General features: G+C 49.4%; 6 protein-coding genes and 1 non-coding gene across 7 annotated transcripts; 4 read left to right on the forward strand and 3 right to left on the reverse strand.

Annotated features, from left to right (window-relative positions):
* Positions 1–219: 219 nt before the first annotated feature.
* Positions 220–6,206, forward strand: sec16 (COPII coat assembly protein; the record flags this gene model as incomplete). Its single annotated transcript, XM_031151277.1, has 2 exons — positions 220–5,548; positions 5,599–6,206. The coding sequence occupies 2 exons, from the start codon at positions 220–222 to the stop codon at positions 6,204–6,206; spliced, it is 5,937 nt and encodes a 1,978-aa protein (XP_031004388.1).
* Positions 6,207–6,769: 563 nt separating this feature from the next.
* MCR1 (NADH-cytochrome b5 reductase) lies at positions 6,770–7,890 on the forward strand (the record flags this gene model as incomplete). The annotated part of the gene is made up of 2 exons (XM_031151278.1): positions 6,770–6,792; positions 7,026–7,890. The coding sequence occupies 2 exons, from the start codon at positions 6,770–6,772 to the stop codon at positions 7,888–7,890; spliced, it is 888 nt and encodes a 295-aa protein (XP_031004413.1).
* Positions 7,891–13,180: 5,290 nt separating this feature from the next.
* Positions 13,181–14,122, reverse strand: LHYA1_G006339 (NmrA-like family domain-containing protein; the record flags this gene model as incomplete). Its single annotated transcript, XM_031151279.1, has 1 exon — positions 13,181–14,122. One exon carries the CDS (start codon positions 14,120–14,122, stop codon positions 13,181–13,183), a length of 942 nt encoding a protein of 313 aa, XP_031004414.1.
* Positions 14,123–14,655: 533 nt separating this feature from the next.
* On the forward strand, positions 14,656–14,744 carry LHYA1_G006340. The gene has a single exon. It is a non-coding gene; the product is annotated as a tRNA-Glu (tRNA).
* A 504-nt stretch (positions 14,745–15,248) lies between these two features.
* FAR11 (Factor arrest protein) lies at positions 15,249–18,469 on the forward strand (the record flags this gene model as incomplete). The annotated part of the gene is made up of 7 exons (XM_031151280.1): positions 15,249–15,752; positions 15,818–15,963; positions 16,011–16,159; positions 16,206–16,294; positions 16,340–17,158; positions 17,204–17,531; positions 17,577–18,469. 7 exons carry the CDS (start codon positions 15,249–15,251, stop codon positions 18,467–18,469), a joined length of 2,928 nt encoding a protein of 975 aa, XP_031004396.1.
* Positions 18,470–18,829: 360 nt separating this feature from the next.
* On the reverse strand, positions 18,830–19,353 carry LHYA1_G006342 (DNA base-flipping protein; the record flags this gene model as incomplete). The annotated part of the gene is made up of 2 exons (XM_031151281.1): positions 18,830–18,997; positions 19,114–19,353. 2 exons carry the CDS (start codon positions 19,351–19,353, stop codon positions 18,830–18,832), a joined length of 408 nt encoding a protein of 135 aa, XP_031004398.1.
* A 977-nt stretch (positions 19,354–20,330) lies between these two features.
* Positions 20,331–21,110, reverse strand: ada (Bifunctional transcriptional activator/DNA repair enzyme; the record flags this gene model as incomplete). The annotated part of the gene is given in 2 exon segments (XM_031151282.1): positions 20,331–20,422; positions 20,435–21,110. 2 exon segments carry the CDS (start codon positions 21,108–21,110, stop codon positions 20,331–20,333), a joined length of 768 nt encoding a protein of 255 aa, XP_031004397.1.
* Between the last annotated feature and the right edge of the window lie 2,351 nt (positions 21,111–23,461).

Raw genomic sequence — 23,461 nt, forward strand, 5'->3', positions numbered from 1 at the left:
TACTCGTCAACGCCCTCGGACAATGATTTTCTGACAGCTGTAGCATGTCCTTCTCCGCGGTACCTTATTCTACTTAATCTGATTGGTCCTTTAGCGGGTATCGTTGTATAAGTACGTATCTGGAAAGGAAAATAGCCCGAGCGACGGGAGAAAGAAGGGGGCTCATGATGCTGACAACTCCCAGTATTCACTTCTTTTCCTACCATTCGCGCCGTAACCATGTCTTCTGAATCTTCGAGTCTATCCTGGCATCCTGCCTTTATGCCAAATTCATCCGCAGATATAATACATACAAAACCAACCCCGGAATCGCATTCGAGTACGTTTCCAACAGAACACGCCATCCTCGAAGATTCGAAACCGGATTCATCCATGGTTCCATCGAGAGTAGATACCCAAGAGCCCCCAGCGGAGGCTTTAGAAGACTCCGAGCCAATACCCGATAATACTGCCCATCCAGAACTACCCAACCTCCGAGATGCACTCGCGACATCCTTGGCGAGTCCAGGAGGGGTGGAAATGGATGAGAGCCCAGTACATAATGGCATCGAGATGCCAGAAACTGCCAGAGAAGACAAAGCCGAATTCCCATCAGAAGCGCCTTCAAATGAAAGTAAACATCTCAGTACAATGTCGTTTGCGAGGACCGCCCAGGAGGTTAACTGGGGGGAGGATGATGAAGTTGATCCGGAATGGAATATTTCCAGAGCAGATACAGACCCTTTCAAATTGATGGCCAAAACAGACCGGACGAACTCTTTTCCTCAAGTTCCACCGGCGCATTCCTCCGGGTTGAATCACTACGAGGAGCCTCTGCCTCAGAGCCAGGCGGAGGAAATAATGAATAAAGCTGAGCATGAATCGAGAGATCTATTTGGAGATGAGGAACATGATGGAGAGGACGATTTCTTTGCTCAACAAGCAAGCTCGGAGCATGAACTATTCCCGGAGCCCCACCACGAAGGGAGAGATGAAAGCGTTCAGACGGACTTTGGGCAGACATACGGAGGCGATTTCCAGCAAGAAGAAGGACAGGAAGACCAGGCCCGGTATGAGGAAGGTATTCCCCTTGTACAATCAGCGGAGGACGAGTATGCTGATCGTCCCCCACCTGCATTTATGGATGGTGACGAAGGAGATGAAGAAGACTTCTTTACTCAAGTCAGCAAATCAGAGCCGGCCCCTGATCAGTCTTTATCGGAACCACCAACCCTAGAACGGAAATCCACAATGCAAGTTATGGACTCACTTCACTTCCAGCCGCATCAGCAAACTCATCCAGATATCGTTGAAGAGACCATTGAAACAGCCCAAAGCTCTTTAGACCGCGCAACAGGGGGCGGGATAGCAGTGTCAACGAGCACCATACTATCCCAGGTTCTTGGCGATCCAGCAGCCCCCATTCACAGTGAAGCAGAAACCTTGACTGCTCTTGGGATGGATTCTGCAGATGGAGATCTGGCCGAGAAATGGAAAGCTGCTTTGGCTGGTGATGAATTCCTGGATGATGACGATGAGTTTCTGGCGGATGATGAACCTGTTGATGAGGATGCAGCTCTCGACCCAGCTGCTCTGTTTGGTAGTGATGATGAGGGATTTTTGGATGATACTGATGATCAAGATGCTGAATCCAATGCATTCAACCAAACGAGCCCTCCAATTCCAGCCCCTGTTACATCCCCCAATGGTCATGTGGTGGGATTCGATAGCTTGACTGGGGCAGCTCAACCAAGACCAATGAGTAGCAGCAGCAGTCGCTACCTTCCAGCTGGTACCAATACAGCGGTTCCTCCGCCAGTGAATAATTATGCGCCTTCTGGGCCCATGTTGACAGATCTTTCCAGACCTGGACTTACTACTAGCGTGTCAACTCCTTATATCTCTCCAGCTACTCCTAGTTTCCCACCACAGCAACAAGAGCTTCAACGACCGGAAATGCCAAAGGCTCAAAGCTTCGCAAACCAGTCAAAGGGCGGCTATTCATCACCGTATGATTTACCAATGGAAGTCATCAAACCGCGAAAGCGAGTTAGCATGCAGCAAATTAACCATGGCTACAATGCACCGGCTGCAAATGTACCGCCCCCAAGGAGTGCCAGTATGCATGACCAACCACCTCTGCCACAGTCAAGAGGATCTGGCTCGAGTTTGTCACCACCCCAGAGTAGCCATTCTGCCCAGCAAAGTCAATTACAGCCCACAGCAGGTCCGCCCAGTGCTCAACCTCCCAAAACTATCAAAAAACAGGCTAGTGGATTCTTTGAAGAGCTCCCTATGTCAAGTAGACCCAAGCCTGCTCCAAGACACTCGACTGGATATGGTTCTCCGACGTTACCTGGACAGGCCAGTGCACCGCCTCAATTCCCAGGACAAGTGGCGCAACCACTCTACCCTCCTCCCATCCAACAGCAAGTAGCCCCAGGGCCACCAGCGCCACAGGGTTTGGTCGCACCTGAAAGAGTCAGTCCATATGCATCTTTAACAACCACCCCCGTACTTCCACCATCCATGGCCTCGAGGTATTCTCCAGCACCACCACAACCACAAGCTCATACTGCTCCTCCGGCGCTTTCGCGGTATTCTCCAGCACCGCCAATTCAACGTCAACAGTCTCAAGTATACAATGCACCACCTGTGAATGCTCCACCACCCCCCGTTTTTGCCCACCAACCTCGAACGTCAAGTCCACTGGCACATTTTGAGAGGAGTCAAGAACCCAGATATGGAAGTGATCCCAGTCTCGACCGTCGAAGTAGCTCCTCGGGATACGACTCGAGTGTGAGGGCCCACCATCTGCCACCCACCCGTGAAGTTGATGAAAACGAGCAATTGCCAGCCTCTACAAACCAACACTATGGTTCGCTATCGCAACAAACTCTGTCACGACCACCCCAGAACACGAGAGCTACTTCAACCCCACCTCCACCCCCGGCAATGAAGCTTGCCTCACCACCCAAGCGTGCACCGTCGAATTATCTGCCTCAGCAAGCATTGGATACTACTCCACCTCAAGCGTTCGCACCCCCACAAAGGTCACAAACTCAATCTCCCGGGCAAACATTTGCGAGGCCCAGGCATGAAATGCCTCCATCCGCTCCATACCAACGACCAGCTTCAGTGGAGATCCCTACATCGCCAAAAGCACAACCAGGTCCGGCTATGCAGCCAATATTTCCTCCTTCTCGCGCTAGAGGCTTCTCCCAGGCTTTGAATTACATTGCTCCTACTGATGGCCGAGAACATGACCCTATGCAACGGTGGAGAGGTGCTCCTGTCTTTGTCTGGGGTGTTGGAGGGACAATCATCACATCATTTCCCAAAGACGTCCCGAGGTATGGCATGAATCAATCAGTACCCATGATTATTCGCAGCCCTGGAGAAGTGAGGACTCGAAATATCAAGGACATCGATCCTCTTCCACAACGAATGACAAGCTTTCCTGGCCCTCTGAAAGGGAAGTCCAAAAAGAAGGATGTTGCGGCCTGGCTTACTGCTAGTATCGAAATCCTGGAGCAAAATGCGTCGTATCTCCGGACGGTGACTCATCTTTCCCATGACGACAAGCGGACCGAAGAACGCATCATTCTTTGGAAGATACTGCGAGTCTTCATCGAAAATGATGGTGTTCTGGAAGGCAACCCAGTAGTTGAAAAGGCCGTTCGGGCAGTGCTATCTCCCGACCTCGATGACGCAAACACGACCGAGGCACCTTTGTACGCAACTGGAGCCGATCTCTCGGGAATCACACATTCTTCGGATTCTGGAACAAGAGCCGACCCGGTGGATGCTTATGCAGTTGACCAATTAAGGAAACACTTACTTCGTGGTGAACGTGAGAAGGCTGTCTGGGAAGCGGTTGATAAGCGATTGTGGGCGCATGCCATGCTTATTTCCAACACCGTGTCGAAAGATCTTTACAAGCAAGTCGCTCAAGAGTTCGTACAAAAAGAAGTCAAGAACATCGGCGAGAACACCGAATCTCTCGCTGCGCTTTATGAAGTATTTGCTGGCAACTTCGAAGAAAGTATAGATGAGCTTGTTCCGCCCTCAGCTCGAGCTGGTTTCCAGATGGTTAGCACATCAAATGCTACCGGGCCTTCGAAGGATGCGCTTGATGGGCTGGATAGGTGGAGAGAGACTCTCGGGCTTGTCTTGAGCAACAGAAGTACCGATGACAACCAAGCTCTCAATGCCATGGGCAAACTTTTGTCTGGTTACGGTCGAGCAGAGGCAGCTCATATTTGCTTCTTGTTTGCTCGAAATCTTTCAAATTTTGGTGGCATTGACGATCCCTCGGTCAATATTGTACTCGTCGGATCAGATCACCTCAAACAGCCTTACGAATTTGACAAAGAGATGGAACCTATCCTACTAAGTGAAGTGTTTGAATACGGCATGTCACTTTCCAGCGTCTCGAATGTAGCAGTCTCGAGTCCGCATCTATCAATCTACAAGATGCAACATGCTACGCTCCTTGCCGAATATGGGTATAGAGAAAAAGCCCTTCAATACTGCGAATCTATTGCTGCATCTATTACCTCTCAGACTCGAAGGTCACCTTACCATCATCCTTTGTTGGTATCCGCTTTGGATGACCTCAGTAAACGATTGAAGCAGTCTCCTAGAGAAGAGACTACTGGGTGGATATCGAAGCCTAGCATTGACAAGGTTTCCGGATCTTTAGGCTCCCTATTTAACAAATTTGTCGCTGGGGATGAAGATAAGGAGGGAGCAGGATCGATTGCTGGAAGCGGAACAGAAAGTGGGCCTTTTGCTAGGATTGCTGGTGGCACTCCGACAATTAGTCGCTCCCCGTCTACCACAGATATCTATGGATCCCATATCGGAGGACTGGGCATCAATGGCACTGCTATTGCCATCCCAGCTACCAGAGCTTCGTCAAAGTACGCCCCAAATCGAACTTACACACCGGAGCCTCTCACTGCTTCCTCTTATGGCTCCCGCCCTCGAAGTTCTTTGGAAGAGAGATCATCTAGTGAGCATCGAAGATACGAGCCTCAGCGCCAGATGTCACAAATGTCGGACTATCAACCTAACTCGCAACCGGCTCCAAATCATCATGTGCCGCAAGCGAACACAGGATATTCGCCTCAATCTGTCTATGCACCATCTAGCGGCTCACCATACGCTCCTCAACAAACAACCCCGATTACCGAACAACCACCTTCAAATATATATTCCTCGCCACAGCCGCTCGATAACTTTGGTGGACTTCAGCCTGCAAACTCGTATGCACCAGTCGAACCGTCCTCCCAACAGAACTCTGGATATGAACCTTCAAATTCTAGTGGCTATGAACCGCCAGCTTCTAGTGGTTATGAACCACCATCTGGAGGCTACGAACCCCCATCCAACAGTTATCAGCCTTACGAGGAGCCAGATTCTCCTGTTGACACCAAAGACAAGAAAAAGTCTTTCATGGACGATGATGATGATGTTCCAGGAGCATCCGCATCACAGGAGAAAACCAAAGCGGAAAAAGACCGGGAAGCGGACGAAGCTTTCCGGAAAGCCGCAGAAGCAGATGGTAAGCACAAACTTCCCCCTCTCCTTGCCATTACTAACAAATCCCACTAGCCCAAAAATCTTCTGCAGCACCCGCAAAGAAAGGCTGGGGCCTCGGCGGCTGGTTCGCTAAAAAGGAACCCCAACAAGACATGTCGCAACCCGGGAAACCCATCCGCGCCAAACTCGGCGAAGCATCGTCCTTCGTCTACGACCCAGATCTCAAACGCTGGGTCAACAAGAAAGGCGGCGATGTCGCGCCCACACCTACTTCTACTCCTCCACCGCCGCGTGCTGTTGGGCCGCCGAGAACAGCATCTGTGCCGCCTGCTAGTGCGCCTACGAGTGCGCCGAGGGCCATCCCGACCGCTATGAGGGCTACGAGTGATTATGGTGGGCCTACGGGAAGTCCATTATCACGGTCTGATGGGCTACCACCTTCAAGTCTGAGTATGGAGAGTTTGGTGCCGCCTCCCATGGTGCGGAGCGTGAGTAATGGGTCTGCGGCTGGTGGACCACCGACTGCACCACCTAGCCGGCCGAGCACCAGCATGAGTAATGCGAGTAGTATTGATGATTTGCTTGGTCCTGCGACGGGTGGATCGCGGAAGGGGACGACGAGAAAGAAGAAGGGGAGGGGGTATATTGATGTGATGGGCGGCGATAAAGGGTCGTCGTAGTGTGGAGTGGGAAATGGTATATGAGTTGAGGTGATCTCCGTATGTGGAATGGGACATGATTTGGGATGAGAGGATATTGGACGGAGTGTATATTAGATTCGGAATGGTAGGAGAGGGAGACTTAAAACAGTTGTAATTTGTATTATAGTTATATTCTGCGTTTATGAGCTCGCTGATAGCTTTTGGGAATGGAGATGACGAGCTTTCCGTCTTTTTGTTTGGATATAGGTGCTTCTGGTTGATGCTAGATCAATAGGGCTATACATAGATCCACGTATGAGCAAACAATAAAACATCAGGACATACTAGTTAGATTGGTAAAAAAAAAAAGAAGCAATATGTTTAGATTTAGAGGTAGAGGTGAAAAGGGGGACAATGCATGGATTTAAAATCCCTGCACTAAAGATTCTTCACCGCCTAGGGATGACGTGAACGTGCATGGCATGCATGGATGGCAGAAAATAAATATTTGGACGCGTCGACGACTTCATTCTGATAATTCTAACCTTTCCGCTCCATAATAGCAACTTCTTCATGAAATTGGCACGTCCGGCCATGAGGCAATGCCTCTCAAGGCCACCAATAAGTCCTTCCCGTGCCACCCATCTCCCACCTCCGATCTTCCATCGACTCCCTCCCCCCCAACCACCACCGTCCATTCAGCTCTCCACCACGCCGCCCTTCACCCAATTCAAAATGGATAATACGCGGCTGCGTTCTCGCAATACCCATACTATCTTACATCACATACATAAACATCTTCCCCCGCGTCCCGAAAATCTTTGATCCCCCGCGCTTCACGCCCTTCTCGATAATTAGGCGCGAGCAAGTTAGTCCGACGTGTATAATTCTTACGCTGCGGCCGAAGGCCGCGAGGAGTGTTGAGTGCGAGGATCCGTATGGGGAGGTTTGGGGGAGGGGGACGTGGAGCGTGGAGGTTAAGCAGCCGGAGCTGCAGATTGCGAGGGCGTATACGCCGTTGCCGCCAGGCGTTGGAGGTGGAGGTCTAGGGAGTGATTTGAGGTTTTTGATTCGTAGAGAGGAGAGGGGGGAGGTGTCGCGGTATTTGCATAGCCTGCAGGAGGGCGCGCAGGTTGATTTAAGGGGGCCCAAGGTAGAAGTTGAGTTGCCGGCTGAGGTGTCGGATGTGGTGTTCTTGGCTGGGGGCACGGGCATTGCGCCTGCGCTGCAGGTTGTGTATACGTTGCTGGAGAAGAGAAAGGGGGGTGGCGATAGGGATAGGCTGCCTAAGATCCGCATTGTATGGGCGAACCGGAAACGGGAGGATTGTGTAGGTGGTTATGGCGGAGATCATAATCCTCCTACAGGCACTGGGAACGGGAATGCTGCCCTTGGTTATATAGTCCGGGAGCTCCAAAGCCTGCAGGAGAAATACCCGGATAGCCTCCAAGTGCAGTATGTGGTTGATGAAGAAGGCACAATGTTGGACCAGAAACGAATACCACCGCTACTTAACACGCCACAATCTGACGCTAAAACCGTCAAGTACTCACCCGTAACAACGCGTATCGACTCGAAGCTACTGTTTGTATCTGGCCCCGAGGGCTTCGTGGACTACCTTGCCGGTCCCAAGAAATGGGAGGGCGGAAAGGAAGGGCAGGGTGAACTTGGGGGCGTTCTACGACGGATGGGGATTCGGGACTGGAAGGTCTGGAAGCTATGAATGAACTTGACTACATTCAAAGAATCGATTCTTTGTGAGTCAAGTAGGGATTCGATTGAGCCTGGGGGTTTGACGATAAAATACATCGGTTGAGCGGGCAAAGGCAAGGCAAGGCGGTGTCCTGCACCCGCCACAACACCATGCTCTCGGAGTTCTCCTAAGGGATACCTGTTGATACATGGACTTGTACCAAATCATTGTGTACAATACATCTCCTACCTTGCCAAAGTCAAAGCTACATGGACCAAGCTACCCCCTCACTCTTTACTCATCAATTTCTCCCAAAGGGACTTGTCTCCCCTCCTCCACTCCCCAACCTTCTCGCGGATACTCTCCTCGTCACCATCATACCACTCCCCAACCATCTCCCGCACTCTCCCTGACAGCTCTTTTCGCCGTTCCACCTCTTCCCCCATCCCGCCTTCCACGACGTCTTCCGGTTTATCCTCAAAAAGGTTCATCGCCCTCTCGAAACGCTCTTCCCGTGGTTCTGTCTCCAACCACTTCCCACCTTTCACCAAGCCATCCCGTCCGGCCTCAATAAGTTTCATCGCCACGGCAACCCTAACAAGATTCATCGCCGCCGCGCTCTGCTCATCCACACGCGCAAGTCTCCCCAAATACACAGCTACGCGCAGTCGTTCCTCGTCCGTATTCAGCATTCCCGACACCGTATAAGCATCATCAGCGATCAGTGGCCAGCGCAGCGCATTAGCTTCGCCTTCTAGGCACTCCTGCAACAGTTTTTCCATTTCCCGCACCAAGGATTTGCACTGGCCATCCAGTGCCGCGGCGTTGGGATAGCAAGGATAAGGAAGCTGCCATAGGCGGAGTTTCGTCGTCGGGGGCAGGATACTGCGCTTACCCTTTTGCGAATACGCGTTTTTTCTCGCTACGGCCAGAGCGGTCACCTTCTCTAGCACGATTTTACCAGAGGTCTGCCATTTCGCAAATTTGGAGCGCAGCGATGCTACGTCTGCCCCGAAGGTCGTCGCTTGTGTTGGCTGTCGCAGGTCACGGACGAATTCATCCCATATGTCTGTGTATTTTTCTTCGTAGTAATCTAGGAATAGCGAGGCGTGCGAGAGGATCATCCGGAGGATCTGGTCAAAGGAAATAGGGTTGCTGAGTAGAGAATCGGGATGTGGAGTTGGTCTGGCGTGGTGGATTAGGGCTAGTAGTGTATGCGTTCCCGAGCCGATATATCGGTCCATGCTTTTGTCAAAGATGGAGAGCCAGTGCCGGACTTCAGGGGTCTTGCGTATGTCGATGTTCATTCTCAGGGCCTTGTTGAAGGTTGCTAGGGTGGTTGGCGGGGCTATGGTGAGGATGATGTACCGGTTGAAATCTTCTAGTACTTTTTGGGGGAGGAATGCCGCATACGAGGTCACGAGAATTTGCCATACTCCTGGGCTGATTGGCATTGGTGGGAGATCGTCGACTGTTAGGTCTACTTTGTGTTTAGCCAGGAATAAAGTTACCCATTTCCGATGCTCCTTTTGAGAGAGCTCGAGAATGGGCAACATAAAGCGCGATACGAATTCAGCCTTCAAGTGCTTAAGTCCGGGATACCGCGATCCTCCGGGAGCTGTGAATATAGCGTTCAGAAGAAATGGCGGCTCTACAGATGTCTCCGGAAGCGTCCCCGTTTCTCGAGCTTCCTTCCAGTCCTCCGCCCGCGGTGGGCGATGCTCGTTGATGCTTCCCACGACGGATATAATTGTCTCCAGAGCCCCCATGATTTTCTCGACTAGAGGATCAGCTTTCCAGTCACTGCCAGCTCCACTACTCAGGTTGTTCAGCAAGCTTAGCAGGCTGTCGAGAGTCGCGAGACGGATATCTCGGTGCGTGCCAGCCTTGAATAGCTCTACCAACACCTCCACGGCCGCTTCTGCGGAGATGAACTCGGCGTAATTCAGAAGTTTAGCTAGATACTTGACAGTCGTGACTTTGACAAGTGATTGAGGTGGTGCCGATTTAGGAGCTTCCTTCTCGCCAACTTGAACATACGATTGCTCTTCCAACTTCTCGCCGATAGCAGTAGCAAACGCAAGAAGCATCTCCTGGGCTTCTTTAGCGGGAAGCGATTTCATGAATGATATCGATAGCAGCTGTCTATGCCAAGAACTTGCATCCGGTCGGTCCAGTATCGTCCGAAGTACAAGCTGTTGTGCCAGTTCTGGATTGTCACCCACCACGAGACGTTTCAAGATTTCATAAGATAGGCGCTCTAAGATATCATCTCCAGGCTGCCGATCTTGCTTCTTGCGCCTCTCGGTCCCGCTTTGAATCATAGCCTTCGTGGTAGCAGCGAGGGCTGGTGGATCGAGCGTGTTGAGAAGGGCTTTGATCGGCCCATAAGCTGCGTTGAGGAAATCGATGTTTACTTTTTCTAGCATTGCCAAAGTCCCGCCCCAGATTGCAGTATACACCTCTGCATCTGAACTCATGTGCTTTTGTAGGTCCTTGGCGAGATTGACGCGTTTATCGATTGCGGCGCCGAACAACGATGCTACACCGGCCCAATCAGCCTTTTGGAATGAAGGCTCTCGTTTCGCTATGCCCATAGTCTCGTGGAGAGTCATCAAGATATCATTTGCCTTTTTCACTCTTGATGCTACTTGGTCTAGAGTAATGTTGGCAGGCAACGGCTCAGGTATGCCGGATAGCAGCTCGATGCCCTCGCTAGTCGTCACCGCAATGCGCCCGAAAACCGCTTTCAGAGTAAGAGGATCACGGACGAAGCGTTGCTGCCAGGTGATTGTCTCACCGTAGAGCTCGAGACTTCCGCTTGCGATCGCATAAGCTGCAGCTGCATTTGCAAAATGTGCTCTGTCTGGCTGCTCCCTTGCAGTAGCTGACTTCTTCCGAAGCTGATCAACAGCTGCCTCGGCCTTTCCTTGCGTTTCTTGATCGTCCCGCAGTAATATGGTCAGAAGAAGAACGACGTTGAAGTTTTGCTGTGACTTGATGTCCTTATTCGCAAGAATTGAGCCCCGACCAGGTCCATTCAAGAAGCTATATTTTGGGTTTGCACGCTGAAGACCTTTCAGTAGTCGAATGGCTTGATCTTTGCTTAGGTGCTGTAATATATCGCTTGATGTCCACTGCTGCTTTGCAAGTGGCTCAAAGTCGTCGACTTTATCAATGTCAATTCCTTTCGTGGGAACGTGTAGACAATACAGTCGAAGCAACGGCCATCTCAATTCTGGCTTGAGATTCATATCTTTCGAAGTTCGAAAGAAATTCTGGCCTATGGTATACTGTACCCCACCTAGCTCCAGACGAAGGGCGGTGACAAGCAAGTCTTCGTAGGTTTCTGGGGTTCTGCTCCAACGACGGGCAAGCATAGACCAAAAGCCCTTCGATTGAAATGCAAACTTGAGCGCCGGCTTGGCCTCTAGTAATTGCAGGCCCATTTCAAAGACTTTGTGCAAATCATTCTCGTGCCATCTTTTTTTCAAAGCTCGGCGAAGGATAGAAAATAATACATCAGCCTCGGAGGTGGTGGTCGGCCAACGTTTATTGTTCATATCTTTCAGGCGACACTGCAAGACCTTCATCGCAAAGGCCATCGATGTTGAAACTTTTGGGGTTGGTCCAGGCCAGGGTGGTTGGCGGTATACGAAAGCTTCAAAGTATTGAGGAAGATGCTTGTCCTTACAGCCATTGCTAAAGATATACTCAAGTACACGTCTCTGTAGGAGGACTCCAAACGTCTTGATCAGACGTGTTGGAGACACTCGTTGATAGAGAGGATTTGACTCGTCTTGGGAATCTAGTAATATAGTGACAAACTCTGGCGAGCATGCCGGGACGATCTGAGCGTAGTAGTGCTCGATAGGTCGTTTGTCCCGAGTCTGCAGTTTTGACTTTGGGTAATGCGAGGGAAGCAGTGCTTGCAGCAATTCCTCGATAGCCTGCTCTCGCTCTTCAACTCTCTGGTAACCGTGATTGCAATGTCCCATTTCTCGCGAGAGGGCTTTCACTTCTGTGACGGAAATCGTTGCAAAGATGTCGATAAGACCCTTGGTGCCGCCTACTGCGCTCCATGCGGCTTGCCATTCTCGAGGGTCGCTCAGTGCTTTCCCAAACCGCTCGATGGCTGCCGCCCGAATGGAACGTGACGAGCCCTTCAGCATGCACATTGCAATGGATTGAGGAGATTCGGACCAGGACAGAAAGACATTGAATATTTGGGGTGTTACGTATTCGCTATCAGCGGCTCGAAGGAGTGACTGGCAGATTTGAAGGTCTGATTCATTTTGTCGGAGGTCGTTGAAATGTGATACAACGTCTTTCGACTTCCCATGTCGGATAAGAGATATGTCGAGCATGCTGTGCGCCATTGGGATTCGCGTAGAGAGTGTGTTTTTAAACGATGGACTTTACATATATACAGATTGACCAAACCAAATAACGAAGAGTCACGCCGGTGAGGTAGAGGTAGCTCGGCCTCAGCCTCAGCCTTAGCCTCAGCCTCAGCTCAGCTGCATCCCTTTTACGTACAGACTGACGCCAAGACATCTCAGATGATTACGCCACGTGATTGACAAAGAAGACCTTGTGAGCACCGACATGCAAAACCTGCATACCATGGCTTTAGCGAATAGAAAGAGCATACCAAACTCAACGGTGAACATGCTACCTTTAACCATTCGGGCTTCTGTTACAATATGGAATTGGAAGTATGCCACTACCCCTCACGTGACTTATATTCAGCCCCCTACCTAGCGCCAACAGGGTCTATAAATATCCATAGAACTTACCTAGCTCTCTCCCAGCTCGCTACACTTTCTAGTGAAAATCTTTATTAAGCTCGGCCTCGGCTCTGAACTTAAGGGACTCCAGCTTGCATATTCATCCTATGTAATGCCTTCTTAGAATACGACACGCTGGCAAGGTTTTAGATCGGTGCCGTAAGGATGCAGCCTGAAAAGAGTTTGTTTTGTCTGAATATACGCATATGCATGCCACGTACAAATATATCCTACTTTCTTTAAAATTACTCTGGATCTATGAGTATTTATTTCCCCCCTTTTTGTATGTCTTGAAACCCCTTTCACGAGTCTGTTTCAACTATTTTGATATAGTTCGCGGAATGCCAAGGAGCGGCTACAGTGCTTACAGATTATCATATTCTCATAAAGAGATTATAAACACAAGGATACGGCTCAAAAGATTTCGAATCATTCTCTGACTGTCCAACAGGTTGGCTAGCAGATTGACCGGGGGGGTGGGAACGCGCAAGTTCGCAGCTTTAGCTAGATGTTTAACCCAATTCCCAAGCTTAGACTTTCACACCCAAAGTCTCCAACAACTTCAACTTCTCTCTCTCCAAGAAACATTCAAGTGTACCAAGCTGTATCCCATACTCTTCAAAACTTGTAACCTCCTTTTCATAATCCAGCCTGCGCGGAATCATCTGCGTCTCGAGGACCGGGAACTTCCCCGAGAGGACGAGCGCTCTGGTCTCCTCCTGACTCCGATATCTGGTTCCAATCTTGACTCCCGAAACACGGCTGATGACTGCCACAATCTCATCAAACGTCAACACCTCCTTCACCAGCTCGATCGTCTTCCCACCAAACTTCTCCGGCTGCAAGAAAGCTGCCGCAGCAAACTTCCCCACATCTTCTGGATCCAAATGGCCTTGTCGGTATTCCTTCGCATAACTAACAGTCATGAAATGTTCCTTTGGGTACTCCGGAAAATACAGCAAGCAATATGGGGACAAGTACTGGTATCCCAACCCAGTTGGCCTCAATATCGTGACATGCTTGATCCCGCTCGCGAGCACGACATCCTCGACGCCGGCTTTGCTTCTGTAGTACCGTGCCAAGAATGGAAAGTCGCTCGTCCTGGCAGCTGTGAACTCCAGATTCTCTTTGCTCTTGAATACCGTGGACACGACGAATGACGTGACGGTTCCTGCTTCTCTAGCAGCGGTTACGAAGTTCTGCGCCTGCGGCACTTCGCCATCGGGGTGTTGGAAATCTGGGAACGTGTTGAGGAAGACGCCGGATACTCCTTTGGTGGCAGCGATTATGGAGGGTAGGTCGCTGTAGTCGCCTTTGAAGAGTGTGGCGCCGAGGGCTGCGAGGTTCTGCGCGGCTGGTGATGAGGGGTTGCGCACGAATGCGTGGATGCGGTGGCCGTGGGAGAGGAGTTGGCGGGCCGTGGACCCTCCTTGGTATCCTGTAGCTCCGGTGATCAGGTAAGTGGTAGGCATAATGGCAATGGGAGTTGAGATAATTTTCTGTAGGCAAGTCACAATAGAAAATGGTATACACTGTAAAAGAGGGACTAGAAATTCAAGTTTTAAACTCGATGGTTTGATCGAATTGTCAAAGAGAATGATAATCGGCTTTATATGATATGTTGAAGCACGCCTTATGAAAGTCACCATACTAGAACACCGACTATTCGGCGTTCGATTAATGTATGGTGGCTTCGTTAATTTGCTTACTTTATTTCCAATCAAGTCTCGGTGGCCTCAGTTAAGCTTTAAAATATGTTATTACACGGATGCCCATTTTACCCCACTTTAACGGGGGTAGGACCGTCTATACACATGTGTTTTTAGTCCTTTACAGGCTTCACAGGGCGAAATTATAGGCACGATTGTATTACTATTATGCGTAACCGTACTTCCCCTTGCCCCCAAAATGCGCTGGCAAAAGATCGGATCGGGCAGTATTTGAGTGGTGTAGTGTTAATATCATTATATTGCCAAATAAGCAGAATATCTAACAAAATAACCTGTCCATGCTGGTGTATCGGTAACATTTCCGCCTCTCAGTGTGCATCACAAGTGATCGCGGTAGCGCTGGGTTCGACTCCCAGGCATGGAACTCAGTTCCATGGGACATTTTCTTTTTGCTATTTTTTTGCTACCTTTGGCTAAATTATTGTTGCTCATTTTTATTTTAGTTTTTGTTTCTGGTGTTGCTTGCTAAAATAAAGTTCGTGGTTTGTGAGCGACGACATAAGCGAATACCCCCTTTTATTTGAACTACTCATCTTGGTACATAAGGTAGGTATACAAACGATGATTACAAGTCAATTCTTTAAATGTAATTTAACAAATCCAAAAATATTTCCAACTACTATTCCTATTCCTATACCTATTACTGTGACACAATCTTTTCTCATGGCGATAAATGAGCTGTTTGAACTATTTGTCAATATCACGTGGCTTCTTATCTTATCGGGCGAGCTGCATCGAATCGCGATGATCTTTGAGAAACATACAAACAAACGGAGCGCGATAGAGCTTCTGCACTTTCCTGCAGCACAACTTCCCACAATGCTGCTACGAGTACCATACGACTGAGCCGGCTCAGAATTCCCCAGCTATGGCCTCACTGTGGTCTGCAAAACCTGCAGACCCCCCCAAAGACGTGGCAGATGTTGCCGACACTGGCCTTGCAGACGTTGGTCTTCCTGCCCCTCAACCGCCAACGAGTGTTCCCATGGCACGGCCACAGCTCCAGAGAAACCAACCTCAGCCCCCCCCGCCTCATCAACCTCCTCCTCCTCCTTCGCCCCAGCAAGTCGGCAATCCGAATGACTCCCTTTCATTGATGCAACTCCGGCGCATCGTCACCGACTTTCCCAAAGCCGAAGCAGCCCCCTTTGCCTTTACGTACGCGGATACTGCGAGCTTCGAGGAAGAGATTGATGAGTGGTTTTCATACAACGAAGCAGAGTATAAGCGGTTGTTACGCGCAAATGATACATTCGTAAGAAGATGGAAGAAATTTGCGGGAATTCCATGGTTGGAGACAGAGGCAAGAAAACGAGAGAGCTTTGTTGAACGAGAGGTCAATGGACTATTAGCTACCGACCTTCGCGCCGATGTAAAAGTCTGCAGACGATTCTTCATATCATTCTAGGGGTATGGGACGAGACGGCTGGGATGAAGCCTGTGGAGGAAACAAATGCTCCAAAGAAAACCAGGGCTACGGAGTGTCATCTGGAGCACATGAAGTTCGGTATCCTGCTAGTCGCAAGAGCTGGTGGAATTCCTCTCTTGTACGAAGTTATGCAGAATGCATTCAAGCACCTTTGGTATGCAATCTAGCCGTAAATGATGGTCTATTACTGACCTTTTCTAGGGACGACGACTTCCGAGAAAACAAATTGACGGAAGAGGACATTCCATTCATCCAAGATGAACTTGACAATGTTACTACAATCATGTACCTTGTGATCGAGGGTGTTCGCAATGACCCTGTTACTCTGGAATATCCCCGGGGGAAGCTGCGTATGTAAATGATTTCCCCTTCAAGCACCAGCTAACATGTTTCCAGTTGGACTCAATCCGGGTATTGTTAACTACTTGGTGACTATTACTGCTCGTCTTCGGTGGGATGAAGCGAATGAACTACCCCAAACAAGAGTATGTCACAGTTTACCTTCGTGATCCAGCATCTAACTAATACAGATCTTTCTCCTTTTCTGGAAAGCGATACTTGTCGTCTTCGGAGGTGCCGCCGAAGTCGATGAGCTTAAAAAAGCAACTGCCGAGCTGAGAGATTCTAAAAGTGGTGCAGGCGAACTTATCACTGCCTCGCCCCTGGATTACCATATATTCCGCCAGGAAATTACTTCAAAATACCCCGCATATACCCCGCCACAACCATTACTTCCTCTTGAACCGGATAACAATTCCATCCTGCCACCACTTCCCAACCGACCAAGTAGGGCGAATGGTGCGAATGGAATAATACCACCTCCAATGAATGTCAATAGTAGTGGTGCTTCCATTCTACACCAACCTGTACATATTGCAACCCCAGCACCGTCGCCTCCACCTTCTCCACCAGTTGGTGGCAAAGCTGGGAAGAAACAGAATTATCAAACCAATCAGAATTTCCCATTCATGTATCCCCCGTTAGACAGCACCAGCAACAGTGCGGGAGGAAAAGGTGCCGCTGGAATGCAAGAAGTGCTCGTCGGTCACAGATGGGAAGGAAGCGATATCCCAAAGTCAATCCTCGAAGCCGGAGAACTGTTTGCCAGGAGGATGAGAATGACAAGGGCAATGCGTCAATTGTGGGATGAGCGAGAGCGCTTCCTCAAATTTGAGCGAGGATGGGACATTGAAAATGATGACATCGAGGAGCTTGACCTGGACACTATCCTTGCTCATAAGCTCTCGATGAAGGAAACGAAACGTATTAAGCCTGAAGTAGACTATGGACCAAATCCAGATATTGACAACAAGCTCAGAAAGAAGCTTGATCTCGTGGAAAGTTTCTACGTAAGTTTTGCCTTATTTTCCAATAGCTGATACTAATACTCACAGCGAAATTCTATACCACATTTACAGTCTCTCGTCATAGTACTCCTAAAGGCAGTCTTGGCGAATGTGACTGCACTTATTACCCAACCACCCCCTGGTCAGCCTCAAAGTGGTCTTGCCCCTGGCTTCAGATCAGAAGTGAACCTTCGGGTGAACAGTGCTCAGCAACAGCCACAGCGACCTCAAGACCCCGCAAACATTCCTCTTCCGACCAACGCAGACCAAGTAGAATTGCAGATTGATGAGATCGAAGCTTTGAGATCAAGGGAAATAACCGCAAAAGCAGTCTCTGGAATTCTTCTTATTCTTCTCAAGTGGTTCAAAGTCTCAAGTAAGTCTTGTGTAGTCACAGTTGAAATCACACTAATAATCTTAGACATTTTGAAGTTTGAGTACCTTACCCAGCTATTGCTCGATTCGAATTATCTCCCACTTGTTCTTAAGCTCTTTGCTCATCAAGAGATGGACAAGGTCGTTGTTAGCAAAACCGATCGTGAAGATATGAGCTTCTTCTCATTCTGCAATCTAAACAGCAAGAACGCACCCCTAGCAAACGATATCGAGCCCGAAGTAGAAAGCGAAGATGATGCCGCTCCCCCACCAATAAAGACCCGTCGCGAGCTCCCTGTAGCAGAAGTCGATGACAAACTCCCCGCCCTCGCATTCCAAGAAGGTCAACATGCAGGGAAGCGTGAAGTTGCAGAAGGCGATGAATTCAGTGGCGAGCAACCATCTGAACCCATCACCGACTTCTCATGGCGGAACTTCTTCTCCTCAATCAACTTCCTGCGTATCATGCAGAAAATCTGCAAAAATAAAGCACACCGCAACCTCCTCCTCGTCCAATACAAATCCTCCAACATCCTCAAGAAAGTCACGAAACCAGCCCAGCCAGATCTGCGACTCTATACCTTGAAGCTGTTCAAGAACCAAGTGCCCTACTGCGGTCGCAAGTGGCGACAGGGCAATATGCGCATAATTACACAAGTGTACCTTCATTGCCGGCCTGAACTTCGCGATGATTGGCTAGCGGGAAGTGATATCGACGCTGAGGTTGAGGAAGCGCTGCCCCTGGAACAAGCGTTACGCGCGCTCACGCACTGGCATAACATAAAACGGTATCCGGACCAGATGGGTGCGGACACGAAGCTGCTAGAGGAGGAACATGATTTCTTTGTTAGGGAGCTGGATAAGATGGCTTGGTTGGATGATGGATTTATGGATGGTGAGAGCGTGGCGGATGGTGCTTGGGATGTAAATGGTTGGTGATATAATGGGTATTATAAGATCTTACAAAGAACCTTAATGATACATCCAGTCTGTGTGTATTTCTCAACATATTTCACTCTCTTTTCTCGCGCTGTGAGTATAGGCTACGTGCATGAAGATGTCGTTTCAGATGAAGTTATACTGCATTACAATATACAATCCTCAATAGTGGTATATTCCGAGTTGTCATCTCAAGCCAAGTGCCTCATCTGTCTTATGAGAAGTCTCCTTATCCTTTATAAGATCAATACTATAACCCTTCAAATGCTTTTCTCCCTTCTTCTATCCATCAAATACGTCAGCCATTCAAACACCACACTTCTTTCCCCTCCCCCCTCCCCCCTCCATCCATCCACTCCATCAATCATCATCACCATCAAGCCTTAAAATCATCCCACCACCTCCCCCCATCACCAACATCCCCCTCCCATCAAAAAGCACGCCCTCACTCCTCAAAAGCCCCTCCTTCACCTTCCGATTCACACCCGATGGCGCATCTTGCGCCTCGCCTTTAAACCCACCTATTGCCTTTTCTTACACATCACCGTTAGCAAAATATACCCCATTCTTCACAGGCAGTATTATATAAAAGCGAAAGGACACCGAATATAAGAGACGCGTAATTGTAATCATAAGCCACGCACCCCATCTGCGCAGATAATCCGATGGCATGGCACATCCGGCACAAACGGATTCCGTCTTAACGCTCCGCCTACGGCGCGGGGCGAGGACGCGAGAGCGCGCGAGAGGGAGGCGTAGGAGGAGACTCTCCCGCGGGGGATTTGCACGAGGAGGGCGTATACGCGCTGGTGGGGTTGAGGGGTTAGTGGTGTGGTGGGTGGGAGGATGGGATATCTCACTTCTTGGTATTCCGTCACGGCCATTTGGCGGTAGGTGTTTCAGTCGTGTGGTTATCTCGGGTTGTTGTATATATGATAAAAGTGTAGTGTCAATGCTTCTGTACTAAATTCGGGAGCAATCGGAATTGGAAAGATGAGAAGTGAAGTGAAGTGAAGTGAAGAGAAGATAAGTCGAGAAGATGTTAGAAGCGAGCTTTCTGATTGGTCAATTCGGGAGCAACACTCGCTCGAGTCACATTTGCCACCTTTGAACTAGCATAATTATCCGTGTCGAGCTTCTAGATGCATTTATTGCACACATATAACCTATGTCCAAATAAATACTGAAACTTTGAACACGAGCCGTATAGCTGTTAAGAGGCCTTCTGCAGAGCTATATACCCAGAGTCTCAGACAATGGCAATCAATACTTATTTAATACAATAAATACGGCATGAATAACACATTTCCTCGGCTGGAGCGAGCTATACACTTTTGCAAATCCACGAGAGAGTACAGGTTTATAAGAAACTTACCTCTACGTCCAGCTGCCTATTCCAATCAAGTCAAAAACAACTCCCAACCAACCTCGGCTCTTACTACTACAAAGCGATCTGGGGCGCTATATTTTTCTATAATTTACCCTTTTCTTCGACTCTAGCCCTTTCTTTTGTGTTTATTCTTACATGGTAAAGTAGGATGGTATTTAGACTGGCTTCCTCACTCTGAGGCAGGACAGTTAGGTCGGAGAATTTGGGTGACGAACTCTTTCCTCAAGCGACCTCCTGAAGTTGCGAAAACTAATACGGTTCTGATAGCCCCCTCCCAAGGCCTGGACGTATTCCGTAAACGGTGTTTTGGATTAAGTGTGAGACTGGGTCTAGAGTGAAGTGAGTCTTCTAGAGCTCAAGATACCAGCCAGTTTACCCCTTGGATTATACCCAGCTAAGTATAACAGTTATCATTACCGTTGAACTCATTGTAAAGTGGGGTTTGTATTTGGTGTTCAGGAGTAAATCTATCTAAACCATATTCTCTAACAAGTAATTCGACATCTCGAGATCCAGGTCCGAAAAATCAAGATCCAGTAGCTGATTATCATACGAATCCCCGGCTAATGGCATACCTTCAATGGACGACAACCAGTTCCCATCAAGGTCCGGATCCAGCGGATATTGAGCTAAGGACAATTCCCAGCTCCCCGTAGTAGCGAGTCCTTCCGAAACCAGAGCATCGGGTTTGGGAATCATCGGATTAATGGTCTGTGTTGCGGGCAATGGGAGTGGGATTGTAATGTCTTCCGGGGATGTTTCTTGTGCATGCTTGAGCTGGAGCTGCTTTCTGTACTCCCCAACAGTACACCCCATAACCTTCTTGAAAACCCTACAGAAATGACTCTCCGTCACCCCGCACTCCCTCGCCAAATCCCTCACGCTCCACTTCCCCACCTCCACCTCCATCTCTAGCTGCACACCCACACCCACACCTAGTCCTGCACTCCCACTCACACCCTCGTTTTCAATCAACCCGCACGCCTTCGCCACCAATACCTTCTGCCCATCCCCTGGAGATCCGCCCTCCACTTCCGGTCGACATCTCTTGCAAGGCCGGAACCCGGCAGCGGCCGCCTCGGTGCACGAGTCGTGGAAAACGATATTTGCGCGCCGTGCGAGACGCGAGGGACAGGTTGGGCGGCAGTAGATCTTGGTGCTGAGGACGCTGTAGATAAACGCGTCAGAGGCGAGGGGGTTGCGGGATGTGAGGGCTGCCCAGCGGGATGTGGGGGTGGAGAAATGAGCCATGTGCAAAGTAAGTTGGATAGGTTATTAGGATTGGGGAGTGGTGGTGGCGGTTGGATATGGCCTTTTACATTCTAGAAGTGAACTTCCTTCTTGCAAGACAAGGAGAGATGGGAAAGATGGGAAAGCGATGAAGTTGTGGAAGTTCCATTGCAAAGGGGCGGGAAGTCTAGATTACTAAGCAAGCGATCTAAGCGACCTGCTTTGGAAGTAACCAATGAGATCATCTCGCCTCCCCTGATTCGACTTGGCTTGGCTAGAGGAAGGGAAGTAGTACGACCAGAAGGAGAAAGAACTTACCTTGTGTTTTGGTATTCTGCTTTGTGATTTGAGCCTGTGGGTGCTTAACAAGGCTTCCTAGTCTATAAAGGCGCAGTACCCAAATGGCCTCGCTATATTCAGGTTTTCACGGGCTCTATTTGCTCTATATCTCGTAAAGAAAACTAGTGATCATTTCCGTAGACCTTAGCCCCTGGACTATCGATATCATAAAAGATTAGGATTTGTTTTTTGGTCTTTGTAATAGCTTGATTAAGAATTAGTATATGTTATTCTTTCATTCGTATATATTGAAAGTACATCTTGAAGCATTAGGGTTTGATTTGATCCTAGTACTTGGTGTTGCCAAGAGATGCAACGAAGCGCACAAGCACTTAAGAGTTACATTTCCTCGTATCAGACAAAGTAAAAGGGTATTTCATATTCCGCCAGCGCAAAACAATGCTATGTATCAAACTCCTGCAATGCCTCCTAGAGTCCTATTTCCCCGCGCCATCCAAACATCCCAATACCCTTCATTCTAATTCATACAACGCTTGACGTCGACATTCGGGACACATCACGTTGCAAAACAAGCAAGACTCAAGTCTTCCTAAACAATCTCTTTGTCCCCCCAGCCCTCTCCATCTGCCCAAACTCTTTATCCTTTTCCCTGCGTTCCTTCTCCGCACTAGCTTGCCGCACCTTCTCTTTCATACTCTCTACCCACTCTTGATCCCTCTCGCTAATTGCGACTTTCTTGCTCTTCGGTCCCGCCAAGCCAAGGGAACTGTCGTCTTCGACCCAACTCGAGCTCATGCGTGAGCTGCTACGCACCGGGCCGCTTGGAGGAGTTTCGTTAAACACGGGACGATTCATCATTGGTAATGGTGTGCTGGGACTGCGAATATCACTTTCCCCCATACTCATGCGCGTTTTTCGGAAGTTGAGACTAGACATCGGACGATCGAATGCAGATACGGGGCGGGACTCGGAGAGTGGTGTTGAGCGTCCATTGCCATTTCCTCGTACTGTCGATGCCCCGGAAACATTACGTGAAGAAGGTAAGTCCTGGATCTCGATTTTATCTTTATTGGCATTGCGTCTTCCATGATGACTTGCATATTCTTTTAAATACTCCCCGAGATCAGCCCACCCCCCTCCAACGCGCACCATGACGCGCTCGCCATTTTCGCCAACGAGGCGCACCAGCAGTTTGATTGGGGCTTCGCCGTTCGAGCGAGAGAGGTGGTACAGCTTTGTTTCTGGAGCGCCGTTTTGGGGGCGTGGGCGCGAGCGATTTTGGCTTTGATCGGGAGAGAGAAGGAATGAGGGAGTTGGGGCGCGGGAGTAATTGCTCATGCTTGAATGGGAGCGTAGGGATGGGGTGACGGAGCGACGGGTTTTCTTTAGTCGGAGGGTGTTAGCTTGATGCGCGTCTGGTTTTGAGGTGAGGCGGATCTTTGTTGGAATTGAATCCAGGATAGAGCTGATTTGCTGCTCCAGCTGGTCGCTGGACGTCTTTGTGGGACTCGCATCCATAGATCTGTCGGCGGATACTTGTACGTTGTCAAATATTGGGGCATCCGTCGAAAGCGAAGAAGTGTCAGATAGATCCGAAGTTGAAAATGACGGGGCATCTATAGACAAGGAGGACGTGTCAGACTGGTCCAAGATTGAGAATGTTGGGCTCGTAGGTGAAGGTAGGGAGCCTCTTTTGCGAATTGCTCGGATTGGGGCCGGCGACCCGGGAGGACTGTAGTCGTGAAAATTATTGCGTAACCCTACTCGACCAGCACTTGGCGATTCTGGTTCGACTTCAGGGAAGGATTCGCGCTCAGCACTAAGAGGTGATGAGGGAATCATAGGGGTACTGGCACTGCCCTCAAAACCCGTCACAATGGTAGGGGTTTCGGATGAGCTGCTATGCGGACGAGCAAGAGAGATGAGTTTGATGCCAGTGTCGATTGGGCTTGGTGAAGCTCTGCGAGCAAGGATGGGAGTGCCAATATCACAAATCTGAGAGTTTTCCAGACTATCCTCGGTGTTGCCTTCCATTTGAACTTCCACGGCATCACTTGCATCGGACATTGACG

The sequence above is a fragment of the Lachnellula hyalina genome (genome assembly GCF_007821495.1).
Source record: "Lachnellula hyalina strain CBS 185.66 chromosome Unknown contig00090, whole genome shotgun sequence".
Lineage (NCBI taxonomy): Eukaryota > Fungi > Ascomycota > Leotiomycetes > Helotiales > Lachnaceae > Lachnellula > Lachnellula hyalina.